Below are 25122 nucleotides of genomic sequence, written 5' to 3' on the forward strand. Positions count from 1 at the left end.
TCTTTTATAATTTAGAAAAATGTAAAATATAGTTCTGTTGTTATCACTTCTCAGATCCAGTAAACAAAAATCGGAATCATGCCTCTCAGTTGTCACAAACACATGAGGGAAAAGTGGAATTTATTGGGATCTCACTCATGACAAAGTCAAATTAAAGATGACAAAATGATAGCCAAGTTCGAAGATAAAAACAGTTTTTTTTAAATAGATAGATTAAAAACAAACAAGATTCTGCCCTGGTTTTTCTATTCTTGCCAAACCTCAACAACGTTTCTTGTGTTAGATTGAAAGAAAGCATGGCCAAAAATGGTGAGGGATGTGCCATAGGAATTGACCTAGGCACCACTTACTCGTGTGTTGCAGTTTGGTTGGAGCAACATGGCAGAGTAGAGATCATTCACAATGACCAAGGAAACAAAATTACTCCCTCCTTTGTTGCTTTCACAGATGATCAAAGATTGATTGGTGATGCTGCTAAGAATCAGGCTGCAACAAACCCTGAAAACACTGTCTTTGGTAAATTCTCTTCTCATTTTAGTTACAATCCTCCTATAAATGTTTATACTCAAGCATGACAAAAGATAGTTGAGAATTATTAATATTTATGCAGATGCTAAGAGGTTAATTGGTAGGAAGTATAGTGATCCCATTATCAAAAATGATATGATGTTATGGCCATTCAAGGTTATTGCGGGTGACAATGACAAACCCATGATTGTTGTTAAGTATCATGGTAAGGAGAAGCATCTTTTTGTTGAGGAAATATCATCCATGGTTCTCACAAAGATGCGAGAGATTGCAGAGGCATATCTGGAGTCACCGGTTAAGAATGCAGTAATCACTGTGCCGGCCTATTTCAATGACTCTCAGCGTAAAGCGACTATAGATGCGGGTGTTATTGCTGGCCTCAATGTTATGCGGATAATCAATGAACCCACAGCTGCAGCTATTGCATATGGACTTGACAAGAGAACTAATTGTAAGAAAAAGCGAAATATTTTCATCTTTGACCTTGGAGGTGGTACTTTTGATGTGTCTCTCCTTACAATTAAAGGGAAGGAATTCAAAGTCAAAGCCACTGCAGGAAATACTCACTTAGGAGGAGAGGACTTTGATAACAGAATGGTGGAATACTTTGTAGAAGAGTTTAGAAGGAAGAGCAAATTGGATATCAGTGGAAATCCTAAAGCCCTAAGAAGGTTGAGAAGTGCTTGCGAGAGGGCGAAAAGGACACTCTCATGGACTACATGTACCACAGTTGAGGTAGATTGTTTGTTTCAGGGCATTGATTTTTGTTCATCAATCACTCGTTCAAGGTTTGAGGAACTTAACATGGACCTCTTTGAAGAGTGTATGGAGACAGTGGATAGGTGCCTCAATGATGCTAAGATTGACAAGTGCAAAGTGCATGATATTGTCCTTGTTGGTGGATCTTCTAGGATTCCGAAAGTGAAGGAGTTATTGGATGATTTTTTCAAGGGGAAGAGTCTGTGCAAGAGTATCAATCCTGACGAGGCCGTTGCTTACGGTGCAGCTGTCCAGGCTGCTTTGTTGAGCAAAGGCATTAAGAATGTTCCTGACTTGGTGCTCTATGATGTTACACCGCTGTCTCTTGGTATTTGGGCAACAAGAGGTATCATGAGTGTGGTGATTCCAAGGAATACTACTATTCCTGTAAAGAAGACAAAATGTTACTTGACAAATCTAGATAACCAATTCAGTGTCCGGATTCGGGTTTATGAGGGCGAGAGAGCTAGAGCAAGTGATAACAATTTGCTCGGTTCCTTTGATCTTTCTGGCCTCCCTCCTGCTCCTCGTGGCCATCCTTTTCATGTATGCTTTGCTATAGATGAAAATGGCATTCTATGTGTTTCCGCTAAGGAAAAAACCACTGGCAGTAAGAATGAAATCACCATAACCAATGGCAGAGGGAGGCTATCGGCCCATGAAATTAAAAAGTTTATTCAAGAAGCTGAGAGTTTCCAGGCTGAAGACAAGAAATTCCTTAGAAAGGCCAATGCAATGAATTCTTTGGATGATTACATCTACAAGATGAGGAAAGCTTTGAAGAATGATTATATTAATTCAAAGCTTAGCTCAGATGAAAAGGAGAAGATCAGTTCTGCAATCACAAAGGCTACAAGTTTGCTTGATGGTGGTAACAATAAGCCAGGTGAAATAGAGGTGCTTGAGGATTATGCAAAGGAGATTAAGAGCATGTTTGAACCCATTGTAGGCAAAATTGACTTGTTCTTTTCATTTTACTAGACTTTTGCTTGCACTGCCTTGTCATTGTCTTTTTATTTTCTTCTTCGGAAAGACATTTTGTCTTTGATAGCAAAAACCTTTATTCTAATATTTGTAGGAAATAGTTTAAGCTTATTTAAATTTTCTGTGGACATGTTTAAATTGTTACTGTTGTTGACTGAATTCATCTTCGGGAATGCGTGTTTATAATCGCGTTAAAAGTGAATCTCATGTGAGTAGCTTCTTTGGGTGCTAGAATTTATTCGGGGGGGAAGTTGAATAAAACTTACTATTAGTCACTCAACATACTTCCTAAATTAATCCCTTAACTCACACTCTTGCTATAATGTGGCTTGTTCTCCAGGGTATGTGTGTTGTATTGTTGTATGCTTAGGTCATCCCTTCCATTGTCATTTTCTCTTTCTTTTTTATTTGGAAAGATATCTTGATTTTAGTAAAAGTAACTTCTTAATATCTCATTTATCTATCTTATTAATTTTGACACATTAATTTCTCTAACACTATTAAGAATTATTTCAAGCCTTTCAAAATTCATACTATTTACTACAACAGGTAAACAACATCACATTGGCTAAAAGCAAGCAATTGACTAATTTATTAGAGGCACTTACAGGCACTGAATCCAGGTTCAGTCAAAACAATATTAGAGGCACCTCTTGCAGCACCAGCAACAACAATTCCAATACCAGCATTCTTCAAAGCAGGAGCACCGTTGGCACCATCTCCAGTCATTTCACAAATGTGCTTCCTCTCTTGCAAGTTGCAACCTCTTTACAATTTCACATTTGTGCTATGTATGTGTAATTTGTAAATAAGAGATAACAAGGACAGTATTAGAAAGTATAAATCACAATCTCATGCCCCTCAAATCCATTTATCAAAGCTAGGTTTATCTTAGGCAGGAACACTATGAAATTATCAGAAATGCAAGACAATCTCATGCACATTGAACTCATGAACTTAATATATTATTAAAATTAGCATTTTTACATTTATAAATTAGTATATTTCAAGTTATAAAAAGATATAGTTAAATCATTTTAATTTGGGATGATGGTAAAATGTGAATAAAAATTTGTCATCTTATCTTGTCTAACACAGTCTCCTCTTTCCTATCAGTATAAATTTTAGGGGAGAAAGAATCATGCCTCTAAGTAGTTACAATACAAACGCATATGAGGGAAATGTGGGACTAGGGTCTAGGGTTCTCACTGACTAAGTAAAATTAAACATGGAGAAAATGGTTACAAAGAAATAAGATAAAAACAGATTTTCAAATAAATAAATAGATAAACTAAAAATATAATATTCAGGTGTTCTCACGTGACCCATAAAACTGAGCTTAATATTCAGGCCTGGTTTAATGTCAGTGACACATAAAACAGAACTTAAGTTTTGTTTTTCACCATTCTATTAATCTTGCCAAACCTTAATTTAGTTCTTTTCACAAAGCTTCTTTGTTAGATTGAAAGAAAGAATGGGCAAGTATGGTGAGGGATGTGCCATAGGAATTGACCTTGGCACCACGTACTCATGTGTTGCAGTTTGGCTGGAGCAACATGGCAGAGTAGACATCATTCACAATGAACAAGGCAACAAAGTAACTCCCTCCATTGTTGCTTTCACAGATGATCAAAGGTTGATTGGTGCTGCTGCCAAGAATCAGGCTGCTACGAACCCTGAGAACACTGTCTTTGGTAAAATTCTCTATTTATTACTATCCTCTTCTAAATGTTTACACTCAAGCAGGAAAAATGATAGTTGAGTAATATTATTATTTATGCAGATGCTAAGAGGTTAATTGGTAGGAAGTATAGTGATCCCATTATCAAAAATGATATGATGTTATGGCCATTCAAGGTTATTGCGGGTGTTGATGACAAATCCATGATTGTTGTTAAGTATCACGGTAAGGAGAAGCATCTTTTTGCTGAGGAAATATCATCCATGGTTCTCACGAAGATGCAAGAAATTGCTGAGGCATATTTGGAGTCACCTGTTAAGAATGCAGTTATAACTGTACCTGCTTACTTTAACGACTCTCAGCGCAAGGCCACAATAGATGCTGGTGCCATTGCTGGCCTCAATGTTATGCGTATAATCAATGAGCCCACAGCTGCCGCTATTGCATATGGCCTTGACAAGAGAGCTAATTGTAAGAAACAGAGAAATATATTCATCTTTGACCTTGGTGGTGGTACTTTTGATGTGTCTCTCCTTACAATTAAAGGAAATGAATTCAAAGTTAAAGCCACTGCTGGAAACACACACCTAGGAGGAGAGGACTTTAATAACAGAATGGTGGAATACTTTGTAGAAGAGTTCAGAAGGAAGAGCGAATTGGATATTAGTGGAAATCCTAAAGCCCTGAGGAGGTTGAGAAGTGTTTGCGAGAGAGCCAAAAGGACACTCTCATGGACTACATGTACCACAATTGAGGTGGATTCTTTATTTCAGGGCATTGATTTCTGTTCCTCAATCACTCGTGCAAAGTTTGAGGAACTTAACATGAACATGTTTAGAGAATGTATAGAGACAGTGGATAGGTGCCTCAGTGATGCCAAGATGGACAAGAGTAGTGTACATGATGTTGTCCTTGTTGGTGGATCTTCTAGGATTCCAAAACTGCAGGAGTTATTGCAGGACTTTTTCAAGGGGAGGGATCTGTGCAAGAGCATCAACCCTGATGAGGCTGTTGCATATGGTGCTGCTGTCCAGGCTGCTTTACTGAGTGAAGGCATTAAGAATGTTCCAAACTTTGTGCTGTTTGATGTTACACCATTGTCTCTTGGTATATCAGTAAAAGGAGATATTATGAATGTGGTGATTCCTAGGAATACTACCATTCCTGTAAAGAAGACGATGGGTTACCATACACGTGTAGATAACCAATCCAGAACCTGGCGGAGTCAGGTTTCTGAGGGCTACAGAGCTAAAACCCGGATTCAGGTTTATGAGGGTGAGAGAGCAAGAGCAAGTGATAACAATTTGTTGGGTTCTTTTCATCTTTCTGGCTTAGCTCCTGCTACTCGCGGCCATATATTGGATGTAACGTTCGCTATAGATGAAAATGGTAGACTAACTGTTTCTGCTAAAGAAAGAACAACAGACAATGAGAATGAGATCACCATAACCAATGACAGAGAAAGGTTGAGGACTGAAGAAATTAAAAGACTGATTGAAGAAGCTGAGAGTTTTCAGGCCGAAGATAAAAAATTCCTTAAGAAGGCCAATGCAATGAATGCTTTGGATAACTACATTTACAAGATGAGGAACGCTTTGAAGAGTTGCTCAGAAGAAAATGAGAAGATTAGTTCTGCAATTACAAAGGCCACAAATTTGCTTGATGGTGGTAATAATCAGCTACATGAAACAGAGGTGCTTGAGGATTATCTAAAGGAGCTTGAGAGCATGTTTCAACATATTATAGGTAAGATTTGTTAGTTCTTTTCATTTTAGAGTTTTATTTTTTCTTTTCATTTTAAACTTGCCATTTTGTTTGGGATAAGCCGGTGGTACCGTGGTTAACTTAGTCCATGTTTGGAACAAGTTGTGTAGTTACGTTTTAAGGCCAAAATCAATTTGAGACAATGTCCTGTTGCTGCTATTTGCTTCTATGCAGTACTAGAGTTTATTCAAACAGAGGGAAATCAAACATGCTGTTAGAATTTGTGCTTGTTAGTTGTTATGTGTGTTGTATTCTTTAGTCACTTCTTGCTTTATTATTTTTTTCTCTATGTTTTTGGAAATAGAAAGTTATTATTCAGAGCAACCAGATACATACCAGGATGGCTGGATGGAAAGCTAGCTGAACTTGGACCAAGTTGTTGTGGTCATGAAAATCTAGCTTGTGTGTGGAGCTGTGCTCCACAGAAGTCTATTTATTGGACGAGTCAAATATGTTAAGAAGAATTAACAATAGAGTATACTAAGAATCAAATCAAGCACTCCAAAGAGAAAACGGAAGCGATGATTTTTAATTCATCTCTCAAGAACTTATATACATATATACAACTATTATAACTCTTAGTAAGGAGTAAAATTAAATCAAATTCTTATATTAATGACCCTTGTCTCTTGCCACAGTTTAAGGGTTGTGCTTCCTTAATAGTTGCTTGCTGTCAGTTGTTCTCCCAAATCATATATGTTGCAGGCTTTCTTTTCCACATATCAAGATTTTCCTCAAGCTGGCGAGTAGAGCTGAATAAACGCCTAGCTTGCTACCAAAGGTGAGAAATGAATCCTAGGCGTTTAGTGAAGACATCTGTAAGTTGGTTTAATGTAGGGATGTAAAAAGTAACAAGAGCTCCCGTGACTACTTCCTCATGAACAAAGTGGTAGTCTAGCTCAATATGTTTGGTGCGAGCATGAAACATAGATTGACCGTCATATGAAGTGCACTAATGCAAAAAATCTATAACAACTACAAAGGTAAGCCGAAGAAGCAGGTTAGTCGTAGCACAAGAATTAGCCCGCAGCGAACAACCAAGTGTGTGGAGTTATACATGAGCAACTGTTTTGCGAACCACAGATTCCACTGGCAGCTCACTACCAGACGCCTCCCCCACAATTTAGGCAGGCACAGTTAGCCATTGTGGCCAATAAGCCGCCTAACGCTCAAGGGTTTAGACAGCAGGTGAATCAACCATTGTCGACAAAGTTTAAAAATCAAACGACTATTTTAGTCTCACAAAATAATTAATTTTTTTAATTTTAACTGGTATAAATAGCAGAATAATATTAATTCAGTAGTGACACGAGTGATAAGGAAAGATTCATCTACTTTTATATGAAAAAATAAAATCAACTTTTTTAGCTTTTTATAAGTTAGTCTATTTTAAAATTAAAATTATATGGATTTCAAAAAAATAATTATATGACTAGCTAAATAAAATTAACTGAGAAACAGCAACTAAAAAGTGATAAATTAATATGTATTAAAATTAGTAATTTTACATTCATAAATTAGAATATTTCAAATTATAAAAATATAAATAGTTAATTAAATAATTTAAATTTGGAGTGAGGCTGAAACCTGTATGAAAATTTGTTTCCATATATTTTTCACCCTACAAACAACAGAATATGAATTTCAAAAAAAAAAACAGAATATGATATAATTACGCATGTTTTTTCTTCCACCAACCAAATGGACTCTAAAGTCTAAAGTAAATTTGAGGGAGTAATAAATACATCAGTTGAGCAAAGAGAACATGTTGGTCTCACTTCTCAGATCCAGTGAACAAAAATCGGAATCATGCCTCTCAGTTGTTACAAACACATGAGGGAAAAGTGGGATTTGTTGGGATCTCACTGATGACTAAGTCAAATTAAAGATGATAAAATGATAGCCAAGTTTTAAGATAAAAATAGTTTTTTTAAATAGATAGATTAAAAACAAACAAGATTCTGCCCTGGTTCTCATTAAAATAAACTGAACTTAAGTTTTGTTTTTCACCATTCTATTCTTGCCAAACCTCAACAACGTTTCTTGTGTTAGATTGAAAGAAAGCATGGCCAAAAATGGTGAGGGATGTGCCATAGGAATTGACCTAGGCACCACTTACTCGTGTGTTGCTGTTTGGAAGGAGACCGAAGACAGAATAGAGATTATTCAGAATGAACAAGGCAACAAAATTACTCCCTCCTTTGTTGCTTTCACTGATGATCAAAGGTTGATTGGTGATGCAGCTAAGAATCAGGCTGCTACAAACCCTGAGAACACTGTCTTTGGTGAAATTTTCAACTTTTATTACTACCCTCATTTAAATGTTTACATTAAGCAGGTCAAATGATAAATAGTTGATAATTGTTATTATTTGTGCAGATGCTAAGAGGTTGATAGGTAGGAAGCATAGTGATCCCATTATAAAAAATGATATGATGTTATGGCCATTCAAGGTTATTGCGGGTGTTGATGACAAGCCCATGATTGTCGTCAAGTATCATGGTAAGGAGAAGCATCTTTTTGTTGAGGAAATATCATCCATGGTTCTCACAAAGATGCGAGAGATTGCAGAGGCATATCTGGAGTCACCTGTTAAGAATGCAGTTATCACCGTGCCGGCTTATTTTAATGACTCTCAGCGCAAAGCCACCATAGATGCTGGCACCATTGCAGGTCTAAATGTTATGCGGATAATCAATGAACCCACAGCTGCAGCTATTGCATATGGCCTGGAAAAGAGAACTAATTGTGAGGAAGAGCGAAGTATATTCATCTTTGACCTTGGTGGTGGTACTTTTGATGTGTCTCTCCTTACAATTAAAGGTAAGGACTTCAAAGTTCAAGCTACTGCTGGAAATACTCACCTAGGAGGAGAGGACTTTGATAACAGAATGGTGGAATACTTTGTAGAGGAGTTCAAAAGGAAGAGCAAATTGGATATTGCTGGAAATTCTAAAGCCCTGAGGAGGTTGAGAAGTGCTTGCGAGAGGGCAAAAAGGACACTCTCATGGACTACATGTACCACAGTGGAGGTAGATTCTTTATTTCAAGGCATTGATTTCTGTTTCTCAATCACTCGTGCAAGGTTTGAGGAACTTAACATGAACATGTTTAGAGAATGTATAGAAACAGTGGATAAGTGCCTCAACGATGCTAAGATGGACAAGAGTAGTGTACATGATGTTGTCCTTGTTGGTGGATCTTCTAGAATTCCAAAAGTGCAGGAGTTATTGCAGGATTTTTTCAAGGGGAAGGATCTGTGCAAGAGCATCAACCCTGATGAGGCTGTTGCTTATGGTGCTGCTGTTCAGGCTGCTTTGCTGAGTGGAGGCATAAAGAACGTTCCAAACTTGGTGTTGTCGGATGTTACACCGCTGTCTCTTGGTATATTAGTCCAAGTAGATATCATGAGTGTAGTGATTCCTAGGAATACTACTACTCCTGTAAAGAAGACAGAGGGTTACACAACAGATAGAGATAACCTATCCCGTGTCTTGATTGAGGTTTATGAGGGTGAGAGAGCAAGAGCCAGTGATAACAGTTTGCTGGGTTCCTTTGTTCTTTCGGGCATTCCTCCTACTCCTCGTGGCCATCCTCTTGATGTATGCTTTGCTATTGATGAAAATGGCATTTTATCTGTTTCCGCTAAGGAAAAAACCAATGGCAGTAAGAATGAGATCACCATAACCAATGACAAAGGGAGGCTCTCGACTGAAGAAATTAAAAGATTGATACAAGAAGCTCAGAGATTCCAGGCTGAAGACAAGAAATTCCTTAGGAAGGCCAATGCAATGAATTCTTTGGATGATTACATTTACAAGATGAAGAAATCTTTGAAGAATGATTATATTAATTCAAAGCTTAGCTCAGAAGAAAAGGAGAAGATCAGTTCCGCAATCACAAAGGCCACAAATTTGCTTGATGCTGGTAATAATAAGCCAGTTGAAATAGAGGTGCTTGAGGATTATGTGAAGGAGCTTGAGAGCATGTTCAAACCCATTGTAGGCAAGATTGACTTGCTCTTTGCATTTTATTAGAGTTTTGCTTGTACTGACTAGTCATTTTGTCTTTGATAGCAAAAACGTTTACTCTAATATTATTAGGAAATAGTTTAAGTTTATTTAAATTTTCAGTGGTTTGTTTAAATTGTTACCATTTTTTACTTAATGCGTCTTCAGGAATGCGTTTTCTAATCCCGTTTAAATTGAAAATCAATTATGAGAGAATCTGATGTGGGTAGTTTCTGTGTTGCTAGAAGTCAATTAAAGGGAAAAGTTGAGTCAGACTTACTAAGTCACTCAACATGTTTTCTCAATTGATCTCCTAACTCTTACTCTTACTATAAATGTCACTTGTTCTCCAGGGTATTTGTGTTATATTGTTGTATGCTTAGGTTATCTCTGACATTGTCATTTCCTCTTTTTTGTTTTTTAATTGGAAATAGAAAGTTGTTATTCAAAGCAACCACTTACATAGCAGGAGGGCTCTAAAGCTTGGCTTGAACCAAGTTGTGGACATGAAAATCTAGTTCGGGTGTGGAGTAAAAAATACAGATATTTTAAGTTAAGAGTATGACTGGTAAAACATAATTAACGCCCACTTGAAATTTTGAAAGTGATAGATAAATAGGAATAAAAAAATCTCTCAAAACTGTGACAGATGAATAGGAACAGATGTAGTATAATGTATACTATTTACCTACAATAGGTCAACAGCATCATCATATTGGCTAAAAGCAAGCAATAGCTAAAAACTCAGTTGACTAATTTATTAGAGCCACTTACAGGCACTGAATCCAGGTTCAGTCAAAACAATATTAGAGGCACCATTTGCTGCATTAGCAACAACAATTCCAATAGCACAAATGTGCTTCCTCTCTTGAAACCTCTTCACAATTTCATATTTGTGCTGTCTGTAGGTGTAAATAAAGAGATAACAAGAACAGTATTAGAAAGTATACATCGCAATCTCATGCCAATCAAATCCATTTATCAAAGCTAAGCAGGAAACGCAATGAAATTACCAGAAATGCTAGACAACTTCATGCACATTTCGCGAAGCTCTGCATTGAAAATCAAAACGCACAGTGAACAAATTGTGGTGCTCTGCATTGTAGGGAAGAAGAAACCAATACAACAGCCACTCTCTGTCCCTTTGTAGTAGTGAAAATTTTATGGGTTAAATATGTTTTTAGCCCGTGACATATACATCCTAATTTAAAATGGTCCTTGTAAAAAAACTTATATCTTTTCATCCCTAAAAATTCTTTTTTGAAAATGTTGTTCTAATGTCATAATGCTCTATTATCTATATTAATAGGATAGTAGTAGTAAGTGATAAGGAAAAAAAAATTCTATTTTTATATAAGTGAAACCAACATTTTTAGTCTATCATAAAATAAGTATATGACTATAGATACCTAATTCTAACTGAGCAGACTCAACTAACAAGTGATAAATCATTTCAAGAAAAAAAAAACAAGTGATAAATAATTACCTTAATATATTTTTTGACTTAGTATTTTTAAATTTACAAATTGGATTAAAATTTTGTGCACTGCCGGTGCAAATTCACACCCAATTGATTTTTACCAAATAAAAAAATATATATTTATTTTAATTAAAATAAAAAATAAAGTAAGTATATTTTTTAATAATTTTAGGAGTAAATATATTCAAAAATATGACATATATGCATACATTAGTATTTTAAATTTTCATTTTTTATATTTTAAATTTTCATTTTTTGCTTAGGAGGCCTTTGCGGGTGAATTTACAGCATACTCTCAGGGAGGGTAATGCTCCAACGGACTTTATGGCGAAGGTTGGCACGGACTTGTCTTCGGTGCAGGTCATTTACTACCAAGCTCCCCCTGCTGGGTTGGATTCTTTGTTGTCGGCTGATAGGTTGGGTGTTCATCACTTAAGGTCTTAGTTTTGTTTTCTTTTAGCGTCATCTACCCAAAAAAAAAAAAAATGTGTGTTTAAGCAATTTAATTTTCAAACTAATATGTTTTAATATAAATATGTCATTCATGTTAGCCGTATATCCGATGCACCGCACGAGTTTCAGACTAGTTAAAATTAAAAAGGAATATAATTATTCTTCCTACATGGCATCACAATTAAACCGTTATATATTAGTATAATTCATATTACAAAAAGATATATAGTTAATTTGGAGTGAGAGTGAAATGTGAATAAAAAGTTATCTTATCTTGTCTAACAGAATCTAGGATAAGTTTTAGGGTTTAGGGTTTTAGGGTTTAGGATAAGTAAGTTCAAAAAAAAATCTAGGATAAGTTTTAGGGAAGAAAGGAAGCTTTTGTTATCATATCCATTACGAGCAGCAAACAATAGATTATGATATAATTATCTTATTAGTTGCAGACTTGGAGTAGGTACATATTAGAAGAAGCACAACCTCTTGTTCTCAGTGTCAGTAAACATAAAGATAAAATGGCAACAAAAAGATATAAGATAAAAACAGTTTTTTAAATAAGTAAATAGATAAATTAAAAAAATAACAATCTCATGTGACCCATAAAACTGAACTTAAGTTTAGCTTTTCACCATTCTATTCTTGCCAAACCTCAACTCAGTTCTTTTCACAACGTTTCTTTTGCTAGATTGAAGGAAAGAATGGGCAAAAGGATGAGGGATGTGCCATAGGAATCGACCTCGGCACCACGTACTCGTGCGTTGCAGTTTGGAAGGAGCAACATGGCAGAGTAGAGATCATTCACAATGAACAAGGCAACACAATTACTCCCTCCTTTGTCGCTTTCACTGATGATCAAAGGTTGATTGGTCATGCTGCTAAGAATCAGGCTGCTACAAACCCTGAGAACACTGTCTTTGGTAAAATATTTTCTACTTTCATGACTATCCTCCTTTAGATGTTTACGTTAAGCAGGACAAATGATACATAGTTGATAATTGTTATTATTTATGCAGATGCTAAGAGGTTGATTGGTAGGAAGCATAGTGATCCCATTATCAAAAATGATATGATGTTATGGCCATTCAAGGTTATTGCCGGTGTTGATGACAAACCCATGATCCTTGTTAAGTATAAGGGTAAGGAGAAGCACCTTTTTGCAGAGGAAATATCATCCATGGTACTCACAAAGATGTGTGAGATTGCTGAGGCATATCTGCAGTCACCTGTCAAGAATGCAGTTATTACTGAGCCGGCTTATTTCGATGACTCTCAGCGCAAAGCCACTATAGATGCAGGTGTGATTGCTGGTCTCAATGTTAAGCGGATAATCAATGAACCCACAGCTGCAGCTATTGCATATGGCTTGGACAAGACAACTAATTGTGATGAAGAGCGAAACATATTCATCTTTGATCTTGGAGGTGGTACTTTTGATGTGTCTCTCCTTTCAATTAAAGGTAAGGACTTCAAAGTTAAATCCACTGCAGGAAATACTCACTTAGGAGGAGAGGATTTCGATAATAGAATGGTGAACTACTTTGTAGAGGAGTTCAAAAGGAAGAGCAAATTGGATATTAGTGGAAATCCTAAAGCCCTGAGGAGGTTGAGAAGTGCTTGCGAGAGGGCCAAAAGGACACTCTCATCGACTACATGTACCACAGTTGAGGTAGATTGTTTGTATCAGGGCATTGATTTCTGTTCCTCTATCACTCGTGCAAGGTTTGAGGAACTTAACATGGACATGTTTAGAGAATGTATAGAAACAGTGGATAGGTGCCTCAATGATGCTAAGATGGACAAGAGTAGTGTAGATGATGTTGTCCTTGTTGGTGGCTCGTCTAGGATTCCCAAAGTGCAGGAGTTATTGCAGGAATTTTTCAAGGGGAAGGATCTCTGCAAGAGCATCAACCCTGATGAGGCTGTTGCTTATGGTGCTGCTGTCCAGGCTGCTTTGCTGAGTGGAAGCATTAAGAATGTCCCAAACCTGGTGCTTTCTGATGTTACACCGCTGTCTCTTGGTACATCACTAAAAGGAGATATCATGAGTGTGGTGATTCCAAGGAATACTACCATTCCTGTCAAGAAGACAAAGGGTTACATGACAGTGAAAGATAACCAAACCAGTGTCTTGATTGCGGTTTATGAGGGTGAGAGAGCAATAGCCAGTGATAACAATTTGTTGGGTTCCTTTGTTCTTTCCGGCATTCCTCGTGCTCCTCGCGGAAATTGTCATGATATATGCTTTGCTATCGATGAAAATGGGGTTCTAACTGTTTCTGCTAAGAATATAACCACTGGTAGTAAGAACGGGATCACCATAACCAATGACAAAGGGAGGCTATCAACCCAACAAATTAAAAGATTGATTCAAGAAGCTGAGAGATTCCAGGCTGAAGATAAGAAATTCCTTAGAAAGGCCAATGCAATGAATTCTTTGGATGAATACATTTACAAGATGAGGAAAGCTTTGAAGAATGATTATATTAACTCAAAGCTTAGCTCAAAAGAAAAGGAGAAGATCAGTTCTGCAATTACAAAGGCCACAAATTTGCTTGATGGTGGAAATAGTCAAAAAGATAAAATAGAGGTCCTTGAGGATTATGTAAAGAAGCTACAGCGCATGTTTAAACGCATTATAGGCAAGATTGACTTGTTCTTTTCCTTTTATTAGAGTTTTGCTTGTACGGACTAGTCATTTTATCTTTGATAACAAAAACCTTTATTATAAGATTATTAGGAAATAGTTTAAGTTCATTTATATTTGAAGTTGATATCTTTAAATATGTTTAAATTGTTACGTTGTTGACTTAATGCATCTTTGGAAATGTGTTTTATAATCACGTTTATAGCGAAAATCAATTGAGAGAATCTCATCTGATTAGCTTCTGTGTGGTGCTGGAGCTTAGACTTTGATTCAAAGAGGGGGAAAAGTTGAATCAAACTTACTATTAGACACTCAACATGCTTCCTCCTGAATTGATCCTCTTACTCATATGGCTTGTTCTCAGGAGTATGTGTGTTTTATGTTAGGTCATCTCTTCCATTGTCATTCTGTTTTTGTTGTTTTCTCTTTTGGAAACAGAAAGTTGTTATTCTTGTTTTTTGGTCAATAGAAAGTTTTGATTCAAAGCAACCAGTTACATAGGAAAGCTAGTTTTGAATCAAGTTGTGCACATTAAATTCTAGCTTGTGTGTGGAGCTGTGTTTGGAAAAATGTTTACATGAGGCTGTTTTATTAGTTGGTAGGGTCAAATATATTTTGAAGAATCAATAATGGAGTACATTAATAATCAAAGCAAGCACTCCCAAACCAGAAATGATGATTCAGATCAAAACTAATTTAGAAAGTAAGCAAGCATCCTCAAATTGAAATGAAGAATAACAGAGCACTAGTGTTACATCCTGTGATGCGTATGATCTAATACATTAAAATAATATGTTCTATTCTAAAGTATTCATTTACTCTGATGAAAATACAACACTTAAGTATAAATATATTTACTAATTACTTATTATTATTATTATTTTCAATAGTTTTAGCGTATTTTGTTGTTTTCTTCAGCAATCAATGAAACCACTTTTCATTCAGAGTACTTTATCAATCTATATCCTCTGTTTCTAAATATGGTATCATGAGCTTATTTTGAGCTCATCCATGGCTTCCCCTACCTCTCCTACTCCAACTTCACCAGAAAAATCTTCTCCATCACCAATGAGAACCACTGCACCGGTGAATTCTTCAGCCTTTTCTCATTCAATCTCTATCAAACTTGATGAGAAAAACTTCCTAAAATGGAGGCAACAAGTTGAAGGAATTCTTCACAGCCACCACTTTGCTGTTAATCTTTCTGGCAAATAGACCTCTATACCCGCTAAAGCAATAGTAGCCGAGCAATTGATAGTTCCTTAGGCTGATCTTGCCATTACTCTATGCCTTTCTCTAAGAAAAGAAGGTAGGCGTGGCCTATTCCTATCATTCCTCTGCGTTATCTCACTGAACCTAGTCAGAACAGTGATAATGTCAATCCGAGCTACACTGATTAGGAGGAACGCAATTCACTACTATATGCATGGCTCCTTTCCACCAGTGCTGAATCTTTCTTACCTAGAGTGCTTTCATGTCGTCACTCATGGCAAGTTTGGGACAAGATTCATGAATTCTTCCAATATCATCTCGTCAAGTACGACCTGGACTGGAATCTCTTGCCAAAGGTGACCGTTCTATATCTGAACTTTTTGTGTTCAAGAAATTTCAGATTCCCTAGCTTCTATTGGTGATCTAATACCACGACACGATTTATTTGAGATTCTACTTGAATCTCTTCCTATCGAGTTCAATACAGTTATCGCTGCTATAAATCATGGACCTGACCATACATCTATGAGCGAACATAAAGCTCGGTTTCTTGCTTATCAGTTTTCAGTTTCAAGTTTTAGCTACGTTTTGCCAAAGAAACTCTTTATGTGATGCATGTATAAATTTGTTGAAACAAACTCTATACTAAAACTCATGTTGCACTGTCTAAATTGAAGTGGTTGTCATCTTTGGAAAGAGTAGGTTTAAGATTGTAGTTATACACTAAAGAAAACTCATTAACGACCAAAAACCATTGGTACAGTCAGGTTTCCGGCGGAGTACCGGCGGCTCGGAATCCGTCAGCAACTGTTACTGACAGGTTTCACTCAAAAGTTACCGACGGCTTCGTTACCTTACCAACATCTTTTGCCGTCAGAAATTCACCAACTGTTTAGACCATTGGTAATGTTAGCTTGAACGAGAATAACTCCTTTTATTTGGGATGAAATTATCTTGGTGGAAAGAACTTCAACTTTTAATCTATTATACCATTTCTGACAATGTTGTGATCCATCTTCATCTAAGTTTTATCTATCTATGTTCTCAAAGCACCACCAAACAATTATCGTTCATCAATAAGATATTAATTAAATGATGAAAATTACTTAACAGCTAACAAATTAAATTTTGAAAGAGCTTCAAACTTGACATTTGTATCACCTTACAGTCCTTTGTCGACGTTTGAAGGTCTCTAGACTACTAGGTTTTGTGTGAAAGCAATACCTCCCTCATCTTGTTTCTATGCAATTTGGGATGTATCAGGATATTCAACATTATATATACTCACATATTTTTAACCTAATTTATAATTATACATTTCACATATCTACACCAGTCTTAACTTTCTTAATTCCATACAATTGTAATGACACATGCTCACATATACTAATTTCAAACATTTCTGATTATACATGCTCAGTATTCTTAATTATACTATAAAAATTTACAAAACAAAAATTGATTACTAACCTCGATGACGTGAAAAACATTATAAATATGACCTCGTAGGAACCACGCCAGTTAAACTACAAAATAAATGTTAGAATAAAAACGAAATGAAAAAAACTCAAACAAGAGAAATATATGAGAAGAAATGTGAAAGAGAAGGTGTGATGATAAAGACATTGCGGGTATTTATAGCTTACCAAAGGCTTGTCTCGGTAATCTATAAATATTTCAAAATACCGACAATCAAGGCTGTCGATTATATGAACGGAGTCATTAATGTGGTCGTTGACAGGTTTACAGATGGCTTATTCTGTCGGAATGTGGACGGTGTTGAACAGTGTGGTACTTCAGTCATGTTACAGGTGACCATAGCAGTCGGTAATTTTTCCCGCTCAGTGTTCCCGCCAAAAGGTGCAAGTTACCGATGATTGTGGCCATCAGTAAAGAAATTTTTCTTTTTTAAAACTTTTCTACCGACGCCAAAGCCGTTGGTAAAGCCGAACAATACCGACGGCCAACGCCGGTAATCCAACGTTTTCTTGTAGTGTTATAATTTGACTCCTCCAAAAGTGAATGAAGCACTTTCGAGCATTATTGTTTTTTTAATTATCATGAACCAACGATCCAAAAAGCTTATCTGTTTTATCTACTGGGTGAATACCAGAGACACATGAATAGTTTATTTTTATATTTCTCACAAGGATTATACTCCACACTTTACTCTCTAAAATTCCTTACTCACTTTAGATAACAAATTCTGAAAATTCAAATACGGCTTATTACTAGTAATAAAGAAGGCAATAATGTCAATATAAGAAAAAGAGGAGTGAAAGAGTATGCATGCACATCAAATATTAAAATTATGAACAATCAAAATATGTATAGAAGAAAGCTTGTGCCCAATTCATAACTAGTTCATCAAAATTTCCACATAGGAGTTTGGGATGACAGATGAACCCCAAATCTGACAAAGCAAAATCTACAACTTACATAAAGAAAATGAAGAAAACACAGAACAGAGAGGGGGAAGAGGGGAAACAAAGGAAAACTGGTACAGACTCAGTATTCCCCTCAAACCAGTATAAAAGACTCTCCAATGTTCACACTTCAGAAACTCCTTTACATGTAATCTTTTGACATTCACATTTAATAGTTGTAAGTTGTGACCGCTCCTCATGATGCTCATATTTCCGACATGTCTGGGATTTAATTACAAAAGCCCGAAAAAACTGAAAACTTCTTGGCTTAAGGTAAGTATAGGTACCTGCATACTCCTCATATGAGCAGCTTCATTAATGTGACCAAGTTACTTGGATTCATAAAGTTTAGTGCCCACTAAAGTTGATGAGATGGCAGAAGAAACAAAATGTGACTTCCTTAGTCTGCTTCCTTTGAAATACTGTCTCCACCAGATGGGGGCTGGCAGTTTCAAAAACTAGAAGAGCTCCCTTGTAAGTTATCCTCATGAGTGTTGTTTCTCGCTCTTCCAAATTTGTTGCGAACATTAACTCCCATTGGGAAAGGAACCTGTGTCACTAGCAAAGTTAGTAGCTGTAGCTTACTCTCTAAGTATTAGAATTTGGGTTAGGCTTAGCTTTACCCCAAAAGTTAGTTTAGGGGTGAAGATTGCTCTACCATTTATCAGGAATATTTTGCTCATATCTCTAGTGAACGTGAGACCTTAACACACCCCTTACACCCAGGGCTAGACATATGGAGCGCGGAATTTGCAGGAATAAACATTTGCTGGAGGCCCATACATGGGTGGTCTCCAATAAACTAATTTAGGATAGACTCTGATATTATATTAGAATTTGGGTTAGGCATTACTCTACCCCAAAAGCTAGCTTAGGGGTGAGTATATTTTGGTCATATCTCTGTTCAATGTGGGACCTTAACACTTAGAGAAAAAGAAGAGAGAACTGCAAATTTTAAATGGCTTGCTTAGATTATATGTTATGCTTGAAGCAGGGAAGGGATGCATGTAATGTAGCAGATAAACGGATTTTAAAGGAAATTTGTACCTGATCACCAGCATTAGGGCCATCAGCATTGAACAGGATGGGCCTGCAGCGCTTATCCTCATTCATCAAGCTTGAATTTTGGAAGTGAGCAATAAGTGCTGCTCTCCCTTGTATGCGAGCATATGCTAGTGATGCCACTTTCTCGCTGTTAAATTTCTCCCATTTCTTTCCATTGAACACCTGCCAGAATTGCACAATAAGGTTTAATCTATGAGTAAAGGGCTTGAGTATGTGTGGCCAGACATGTTGAGAGTGGGTGATTATAATTTTAACCACATTTTTTGTAGCTAACCTGATAGAATGGTATAATCAAGCTGGGATTAGTCATGTTGATGAATGCATATCCAACATTGCATTTGTTCTGCAATTAATGCTGATTCCGTATGAATAATGATGAAAAAAAAGGAATACTGAAATAAATTATATATTACGAGTCCATTTGTCCTTACGGAAAAGAACTTGATAGTGGATTTGTTCCATAAAAGACAGTTTCATGTCTCCTGAAAAACATTTTCACAAAAAATTGATGCATTTCCTGAACTTCCTTCTTGTTTGATTTGCTTAGGAAAATGACTTTCCATGTGGAAAGTGTAATTCATTCTCTCTTCCTTAAATAGGATGCAAAAAAACCAAGAAAGTATTTTCCTTTGACTATAACACAAAACAGAGAAAGTACAGCAAATATTTTCTAGAAAATATTCTTTCCAAAACAAATGGACCCTGAATTCCAATCGATTAAAAAGAAAAAAGCACTTGCTTTGAAATCAATTGGTAGATACACAAAATCATAAGTTCCTTTATGGCATTCATCGATTGCAGCCAGCAGCATCTTGGAAGTATACCTGCAAGTGTGCAAGTCATAGTCCATGAAAAATTGAAGTTTAAAAAAATGATATAAATGAAAAGTCTAAAACTGGGGACAAGTTCCTCATTTGCAGCAAAACCAATTTAAGACACACAACAAAGTCTCCTATAGGCTAAGAATTATGGTTTATATGGCCATGGACTGTTAGTGTTTAGAGCATGGTTTCGAAACGAGCTTAAAACAAATGAAAGGAATTAAATGCCTAAACCCCAAATCACCCACTCCATTTCTGACAAATAAAATGAATTGGCAACTGGCAAAACTCAAGCCATATGAATGTTTGTTTGGGTGACGTTGCACATGAAAAAACGTTCAATTATACAAAACAAAGCAAATTTTTTGTCATGTGGCATCAGCAAATAATCTACTATTGTGAATAAACAGTAAGGAAGAGGGGATTGTCTACTTCCAAATCAAAAAGAGAAAATCAAATGGGTTGACATAAATAGATTTAATCAATAGATTTAATCAACATTATACAAAGTAAAACCAAAAGAAATCCTTGATGACATAGCGAAATTCATATTCCTAAAAATGATTCTTTCAAAAGAAACTTTTACAAAAAAGCTAATCTCATAAAAGAAGACATTTAAAACAATGCCAAATGCAAGCTAAGATTAAATTTGCTTAAGCTTCTAGCTCATACAAGAGTTCTGGTTGTTCGGGAGACATTTACCTATTTCATCAATGAATGAGGATACCTAGATTTGTGTTTCAAGCCCAAGCATCAATTTAATAAAAAAAACTGTGTCAATCCTTAAGCTATCATCAATCAAAAGGTTGGATGATGACTTAAAATTTCTAGTAAATTGAAAGCACAAGCCAAAAGCATACCAAATGAATATACAAATGTTTGCGTTAGAGAATGCGAAAAATTAAACACAAAAATCAAAAGCTATTCAATGTCATACATAAGATGCAACTTACTTGTTAGGAATGTTCTTTATCATAAGTGTTGTGCGGGTATCCTCCCCCCTTCTTATGTGGTCAATGTCAAGATCATATTGTTTCATGTCAGCCAAGCTTGAAACACTGTTTCTACGGCTTCTCGCACGCTGTTTGTAAGTATCAAATGAATTATTCATGTGGTTTCTTCCAGGAAAAATCAGGTCCCCTTGGTCATGGAAATGGAGTCCATGATTCTTAGGGAGGATTTGAAGGTCAACAATGCTTCCCCCAAAATGGGGAAAGATGGGATGAGGAACAAAGTCAACACAATATGCTGCTGTATTACTGGAAAATCGCATATCCCCAAGAGATCCTGGATGGAAGGCAGAAGCTTCAGGAGATTCCACTGCATAGGCATGTCTTTTGTCCCAAAGAGAAGCTGATCGCAGATGCTGGTTATTTATGGGTAAAACAGTGTTCATCATATGTGATGGTGACCTAGGGAGTGCATGCAATCTTTGCACAGCAGGGGCCACACAAATCCCATCCAAATACGATGGTGAATTTGGCCACATCATTCCATGAGGCTGACAGTTGCTCCATTTGTAATGATGAGCAGGAAGAGGGCAGCTTCCATTACCAGAGGATCTTAAAACTGAAAAAAGTGGAGAACAATATGGTCAATGATTCATAGATTCACCAACCATATAGGATGAAGAAAAAAATATATACAAACCAATAGAAACTTTTGACCTACCACATTCATTGAGTTCCATGAAGCCTCCACTTGAGTTTCCTGGAGAGAACTGCATGTTATCTTTTCTTTCATGTGTATTGAGATTGATGTTTTCTACCCCACGAGGATTACGGTGAACACCATTAGCTAAACCACCATGACATTCTGGATGTGAATGAGGATGAAAAGCTGATGCAGCTTGAATACCAAAATTCAACTGGCCAGGAGAACCAGATTCAGTGATTTCACATTGGTTTCGAACTGATTTAAGTCTCACAAGGGATGGTGAGGTATTAGGAACGCTTGAAGAGACCTCATGTCTAAAAGCAGTATTTGTGGATGGTGTGCATATTGTAGGATCAACACCTAGAATTGTTCCACCATCCATGCTACCAGATCCATGCAAGCCTGGTCCAGTGTACAAACATCAGTGAGGGAAAATATATTTTTGCTGCAAAATTGATAATTGATGACCATATACTCTACCTGGGAAGTTAGTTGGCGATTTCGAAGGAGGGAAGTTCTGATTCAGAAAAAGGTTACAGTTTTTTTGTTCTAATTCTGAAGGGATCTGTTGAATCATACTGCAGCCAAATAAAAGAAAAGAAGAATTAGTACAGACAGCTAAAAGTTAAGTAACAAATTAAATGCCTGGTGACCCTATAATTGGCAGCTTGAAGCAATTAGCAGCAAGGAATTATACACTAATCCCATGATCGATTTCTTGAAACAAGTACATACAAAAATGCGGCAGAAACTAGTTTTCAGGCAAGATTTGAATGATATTGCAATGTGACAGGAGCAAAAAAAAAATAAGATAACATATGCAGAGGAAAAGCAGAGTTGGAAGCAAAGGTATCGCAATGTGACAGAAGAATACCGCGTTTTTGAGTTTCCAGATTGGCTTGTCTGGAAACTATTAATATTTCTCGCAAATAATGTTCTAGTCGGGTGTTCACCAGCAATTGAAGAATTGCACAGCCCTAGTTTACTGTTAAAAGCTCCACCAAAGATTTCAGAATTCTTTTGTCTAGAAGATGAGTTATCATCTTCTCCCAATTCCATCCCTCCAACACTACTGAAAAGGTCTACTTCATCCATGTCATCACCAGTGCTGCCTTGGGTGATGAGACCATGATCATCACACATTCCCGAAAGCAAATCATCATCATTGGGGAGTAGATTTCCAATAATTTGAGCCTCAAGTTCTTCAATAGAGTCAGAAAGCCTCTCATCCTCATAGTGGGATGTAACATTATCAACTGAATGTCCATATAAAGCATTATTTGCAGATAATCTCACTGCACCAATAGAAGTTAAAACGCATAGTATATTAGCTGTTTTCTTAACAAACCTCAGAATACCTCCCAACCCATCTTAGAGTTCAGTTTAGTACAATGAAACCCTATTCACTATTCCACTAAATGAGACAAACGCCACATTAACAGGAAAAGATAAAACTTACATTTCTTGGTAAACAACTCTGACAGGGAACTTGAGAAGAGGTTACGTTCATACTGAGTGGCAATTATATCAACCTCATGGCTATCTGAAGAATCGGATGCTTCTTGTACATTCAAGCTAGGTTTTATTCTCTGATCAGAATCTAAATGACATGGTAAAGTCAAAGAGTAATTAGATTTTCCATTTGTACCGACAAAGTAGTGCATCAATGCATGTCTATGAGTTGCTTTTTGTTCTTACAGTTGACATGACTTCTAAGTATTCTTCCGGTTGATGACATTCATAAGTTGTTAATTGACGAAAGGTATTGAGAAACAGATTAACCTAACAGCCTGTTAGATGCATGGATAGGAATGGTTTCAAGATACCTTTTCAAGCAAAAATCCTTTTTTAAAATTGAAGGAGGCAAAGTACAAGCCCACTCAAACATGAAAAGTCAAGCTCTTTTAGTGATGTGTTGATCAGATGAAAGTGTTAAAAGTATGCAACCAAGACAATATGGATTTTAAATGTCGCATCTTGCATGGAAATAGCATGAAAATGATTCCTAAATCCTTAATAATTTATATAACAAAGAAAAATGCCTAGCAACTCGCTCTTCTGACAACTAGGCTTATTGCATTAGAGGTAAAAAATAGGCATTCGGTACCAGATTATTGCGCGAAACCTCTTCAGTAGCACACTCATGACAAGAAGAATAAATAAGAGAATCAAATAGATTAATAATACTAACCATAGCATTTGGGCAGGTTATCTGATTTCCAGAATCCAGCCTGCCTCTGCCAAGAACAAAAAGAGAAAATAGGAATAAATAAGGTCTGGAAATGCTAGAATTGTTAGATCACTATAATTTTATTAAAGCTCAAAAAATAACACCATGTTCAATTCAAGATGGAATCTATTTAAGATGAAACAAGAAGGTACCTCGGTAGATGAAAAAATATCTCGGGAGGAATACAACGATGGAGACAAACCATTGAAGTCCATTGTCTCAGAAGGCATGATGAATCCCAGAAAAAAGCTAGAATCCTTTTATATCTGTTGAGCACAGCAAAGCAAGGCAGTGAATTTAATATTTTGCCTCTCCAGCAAGAAAACTAAACAAGGAACAACACACCATATAAATCTTCCACGTTCTTTCAACACAGATTAAAAGCATAGCTCTAAGAAAGGTCTTAAAAAGTCTTAATTGTGAGAGATCATGAAAAATTTAAGACACATCAAACTAAGATAAATATATATCCACTAACACGCGACAATGACACATTTTACATATAGTATTAATTAATTGCAAATCCAACAATATTCTGAAAGATCAAGAGGATCCTAAACAACTTGAACATATCAAATTCACCCCAACAAAAGTAAAAACTCAATTGAACATAATTAACACATTAGAAGCACAAAATCATGTGCCCGAGGGTTAGCTCAATGGTAAGAGCTAGGGGACATAAGGGTTGGGTGGGATGAAGGGCAAAGGGTCCGGTGTTCGAACCCTGAAGAATGACTAATTTACTAACATTAATAACAACTAATATTTGCCTATAAAAAAAACACAAAATCATAAACCAAAGCTCAAAGAAGTAAACAAACACAAAACTCATGAAAATCCAGAAACCCGTATGAATTGGAAAGCCAAAAGCAAAAATAAAGTGACCTTTGTAGAAATGGGGGATTGGAGCCAACACACAAGTGATGGGATGGCTAAGAATTCAGCTACATATATGAAACAGGAAGAGGAGGGAGAGGAAGATGTGAGAGAGAGAAAACGAATGAATTACCGCATAAGGCAAGGTGGGAATTTTCCAAAAGGAAGGAGGATCTTTGGAGGCATGTGTGGCGTGCAAGATCCTCCATCCAAAGCTTCTGATGATACCCTTTTGCCATTCCCTGCAATGCACGTCAACCCTTCAACTCAAGTTCTCTCCTTTCTCACCTTCACTTCTTCTCCGCCGTGAAACTTCAACTGGGTTTGTCGGGGTTTCGCCGGAACTGTGAGTTTTCCGGTGAGAAGGGACACGGTGAAGGGCGTCAATGCAATTTCAAATCTTTGTGAAACTCATTTGACCATTGTGAAATGACTTTTGTGCCCTTGTATTATATGTTGCTTCATGCTAATCTTTATGGATGAAATTGGAATTGAAATGGTGATGAATGTACGATTCACATATTGAAGCTCCC

General features: G+C 36.5%; 5 protein-coding genes across 10 annotated transcripts; 4 read left to right on the plus strand and 1 right to left on the minus strand.

Moving 5' to 3' along the window:
- Positions 1-8: 8 nt before the first annotated feature.
- On the plus strand, positions 9-2767 carry LOC130728758 (heat shock cognate 70 kDa protein-like). The gene is made up of 2 exons (XM_057580322.1): positions 9-516; positions 611-2767. Exons 1-2 carry the CDS (start codon positions 297-299, stop codon positions 2266-2268), a joined length of 1878 nt encoding a protein of 625 aa, XP_057436305.1. The 5' UTR covers positions 9-296; the 3' UTR covers positions 2269-2767.
- On the minus strand, positions 358-24949 carry LOC130728755 (protein MEI2-like 4). Of its 6 annotated transcripts, XR_009015771.1 has the most exons (17): positions 24723-24949; positions 23866-23979; positions 23675-23720; positions 22943-23083; positions 22358-22778; positions 21964-22061; positions 21499-21885; positions 20781-21396; positions 19746-19830; positions 19281-19349; positions 18989-19168; positions 18229-18491; positions 16986-17041; positions 10740-10778; positions 10501-10628; positions 2880-3058; positions 358-498 (listed from the first exon to the last, which is right to left on the minus strand). XR_009015771.1 is itself a non-coding variant. In XM_057580320.1 (12 exons), the coding sequence occupies exons 2-12, from the start codon at positions 23941-23943 to the stop codon at positions 18393-18395; spliced, it is 2220 nt and encodes a 739-aa protein (XP_057436303.1). In that variant the 5' UTR covers positions 23944-23979; positions 24723-24949; the 3' UTR covers positions 17681-18392. The 6 variants fall into 6 exon arrangements, 1 of the variants encoding a protein (XP_057436303.1); XR_009015772.1 differs by lacking the exons at positions 358-498; positions 2880-3058 and adding an exon at positions 3808-3947; XR_009015769.1 differs by lacking the exons at positions 358-498; positions 2880-3058 and having other exon boundaries at positions 10093-10628.
- On the plus strand, positions 3057-5995 carry LOC130728760 (heat shock cognate 70 kDa protein-like). Its single transcript, XM_057580324.1, has 2 exons — positions 3057-3965; positions 4055-5995. The coding sequence occupies exons 1-2, from the start codon at positions 3746-3748 to the stop codon at positions 5710-5712; spliced, it is 1878 nt and encodes a 625-aa protein (XP_057436307.1). The 5' UTR covers positions 3057-3745; the 3' UTR covers positions 5713-5995.
- Positions 7411-9942, plus strand: LOC130728756 (heat shock cognate 70 kDa protein-like). Its single transcript, XM_057580321.1, has 2 exons — positions 7411-8001; positions 8096-9942. The coding sequence occupies exons 1-2, from the start codon at positions 7782-7784 to the stop codon at positions 9751-9753; spliced, it is 1878 nt and encodes a 625-aa protein (XP_057436304.1). The 5' UTR covers positions 7411-7781; the 3' UTR covers positions 9754-9942.
- On the plus strand, positions 12253-14606 carry LOC130728759 (heat shock cognate 70 kDa protein-like). Its single transcript, XM_057580323.1, has 2 exons — positions 12253-12576; positions 12673-14606. Exon 2 carries the CDS (start codon positions 12726-12728, stop codon positions 14328-14330), a length of 1605 nt encoding a protein of 534 aa, XP_057436306.1. The 5' UTR covers positions 12253-12576; positions 12673-12725; the 3' UTR covers positions 14331-14606.
- Positions 24950-25122: the final 173 nt, after the last annotated feature.

The sequence above is a fragment of the Lotus japonicus genome, chromosome 1 (genome assembly GCF_012489685.1).
Source record: "Lotus japonicus ecotype B-129 chromosome 1, LjGifu_v1.2".
NCBI classification, from domain to species: Eukaryota; Viridiplantae; Streptophyta; class Magnoliopsida; order Fabales; family Fabaceae; genus Lotus; species Lotus japonicus.

Excerpts from the sequence above, each read along its gene's own strand:
- LOC130728758 (XM_057580322.1), top strand. The coding sequence starts at position 297 with ATGGCCAAAAATGGTGAGGGATGTGCCATAGGAATTGACCTAGGCACC. Across the intron at positions 517-610 it reads CCCTGAAAACACTGTCTTTG|ATGCTAAGAGGTTAATTGGT; the intron begins GTAAATTCTCTT and ends ATATTTATGCAG.
- LOC130728760 (XM_057580324.1), top strand. The coding sequence starts at position 3,746 with ATGGGCAAGTATGGTGAGGGATGTGCCATAGGAATTGACCTTGGCACC. Across the intron at positions 3,966-4,054 it reads CCCTGAGAACACTGTCTTTG|ATGCTAAGAGGTTAATTGGT; the intron begins GTAAAATTCTCT and ends TTATTTATGCAG.
- LOC130728756 (XM_057580321.1), top strand. The coding sequence starts at position 7,782 with ATGGCCAAAAATGGTGAGGGATGTGCCATAGGAATTGACCTAGGCACC. Across the intron at positions 8,002-8,095 it reads CCCTGAGAACACTGTCTTTG|ATGCTAAGAGGTTGATAGGT; the intron begins GTGAAATTTTCA and ends TTATTTGTGCAG.
- LOC130728759 (XM_057580323.1), top strand. The coding sequence starts at position 12,726 with ATGATGTTATGGCCATTCAAGGTTATTGCCGGTGTTGATGACAAACCC.
- LOC130728755 (XM_057580320.1), bottom strand. The coding sequence starts at position 23,943 with ATGCCTTCTGAGACAATGGACTTCAATGGTTTGTCTCCATCGTTGTAT. Across the intron at positions 21,886-21,963 it reads ATCGCCAACTAACTTCCCAG|GCTTGCATGGATCTGGTAGC; the intron begins GTAGAGTATATG and ends ACACTGGACCAG. Across the intron at positions 19,350-19,745 it reads ATCTACCAATTGATTTCAAA|AACAAATGCAATGTTGGATA; the intron begins GCAAGTGCTTTT and ends CATTAATTGCAG.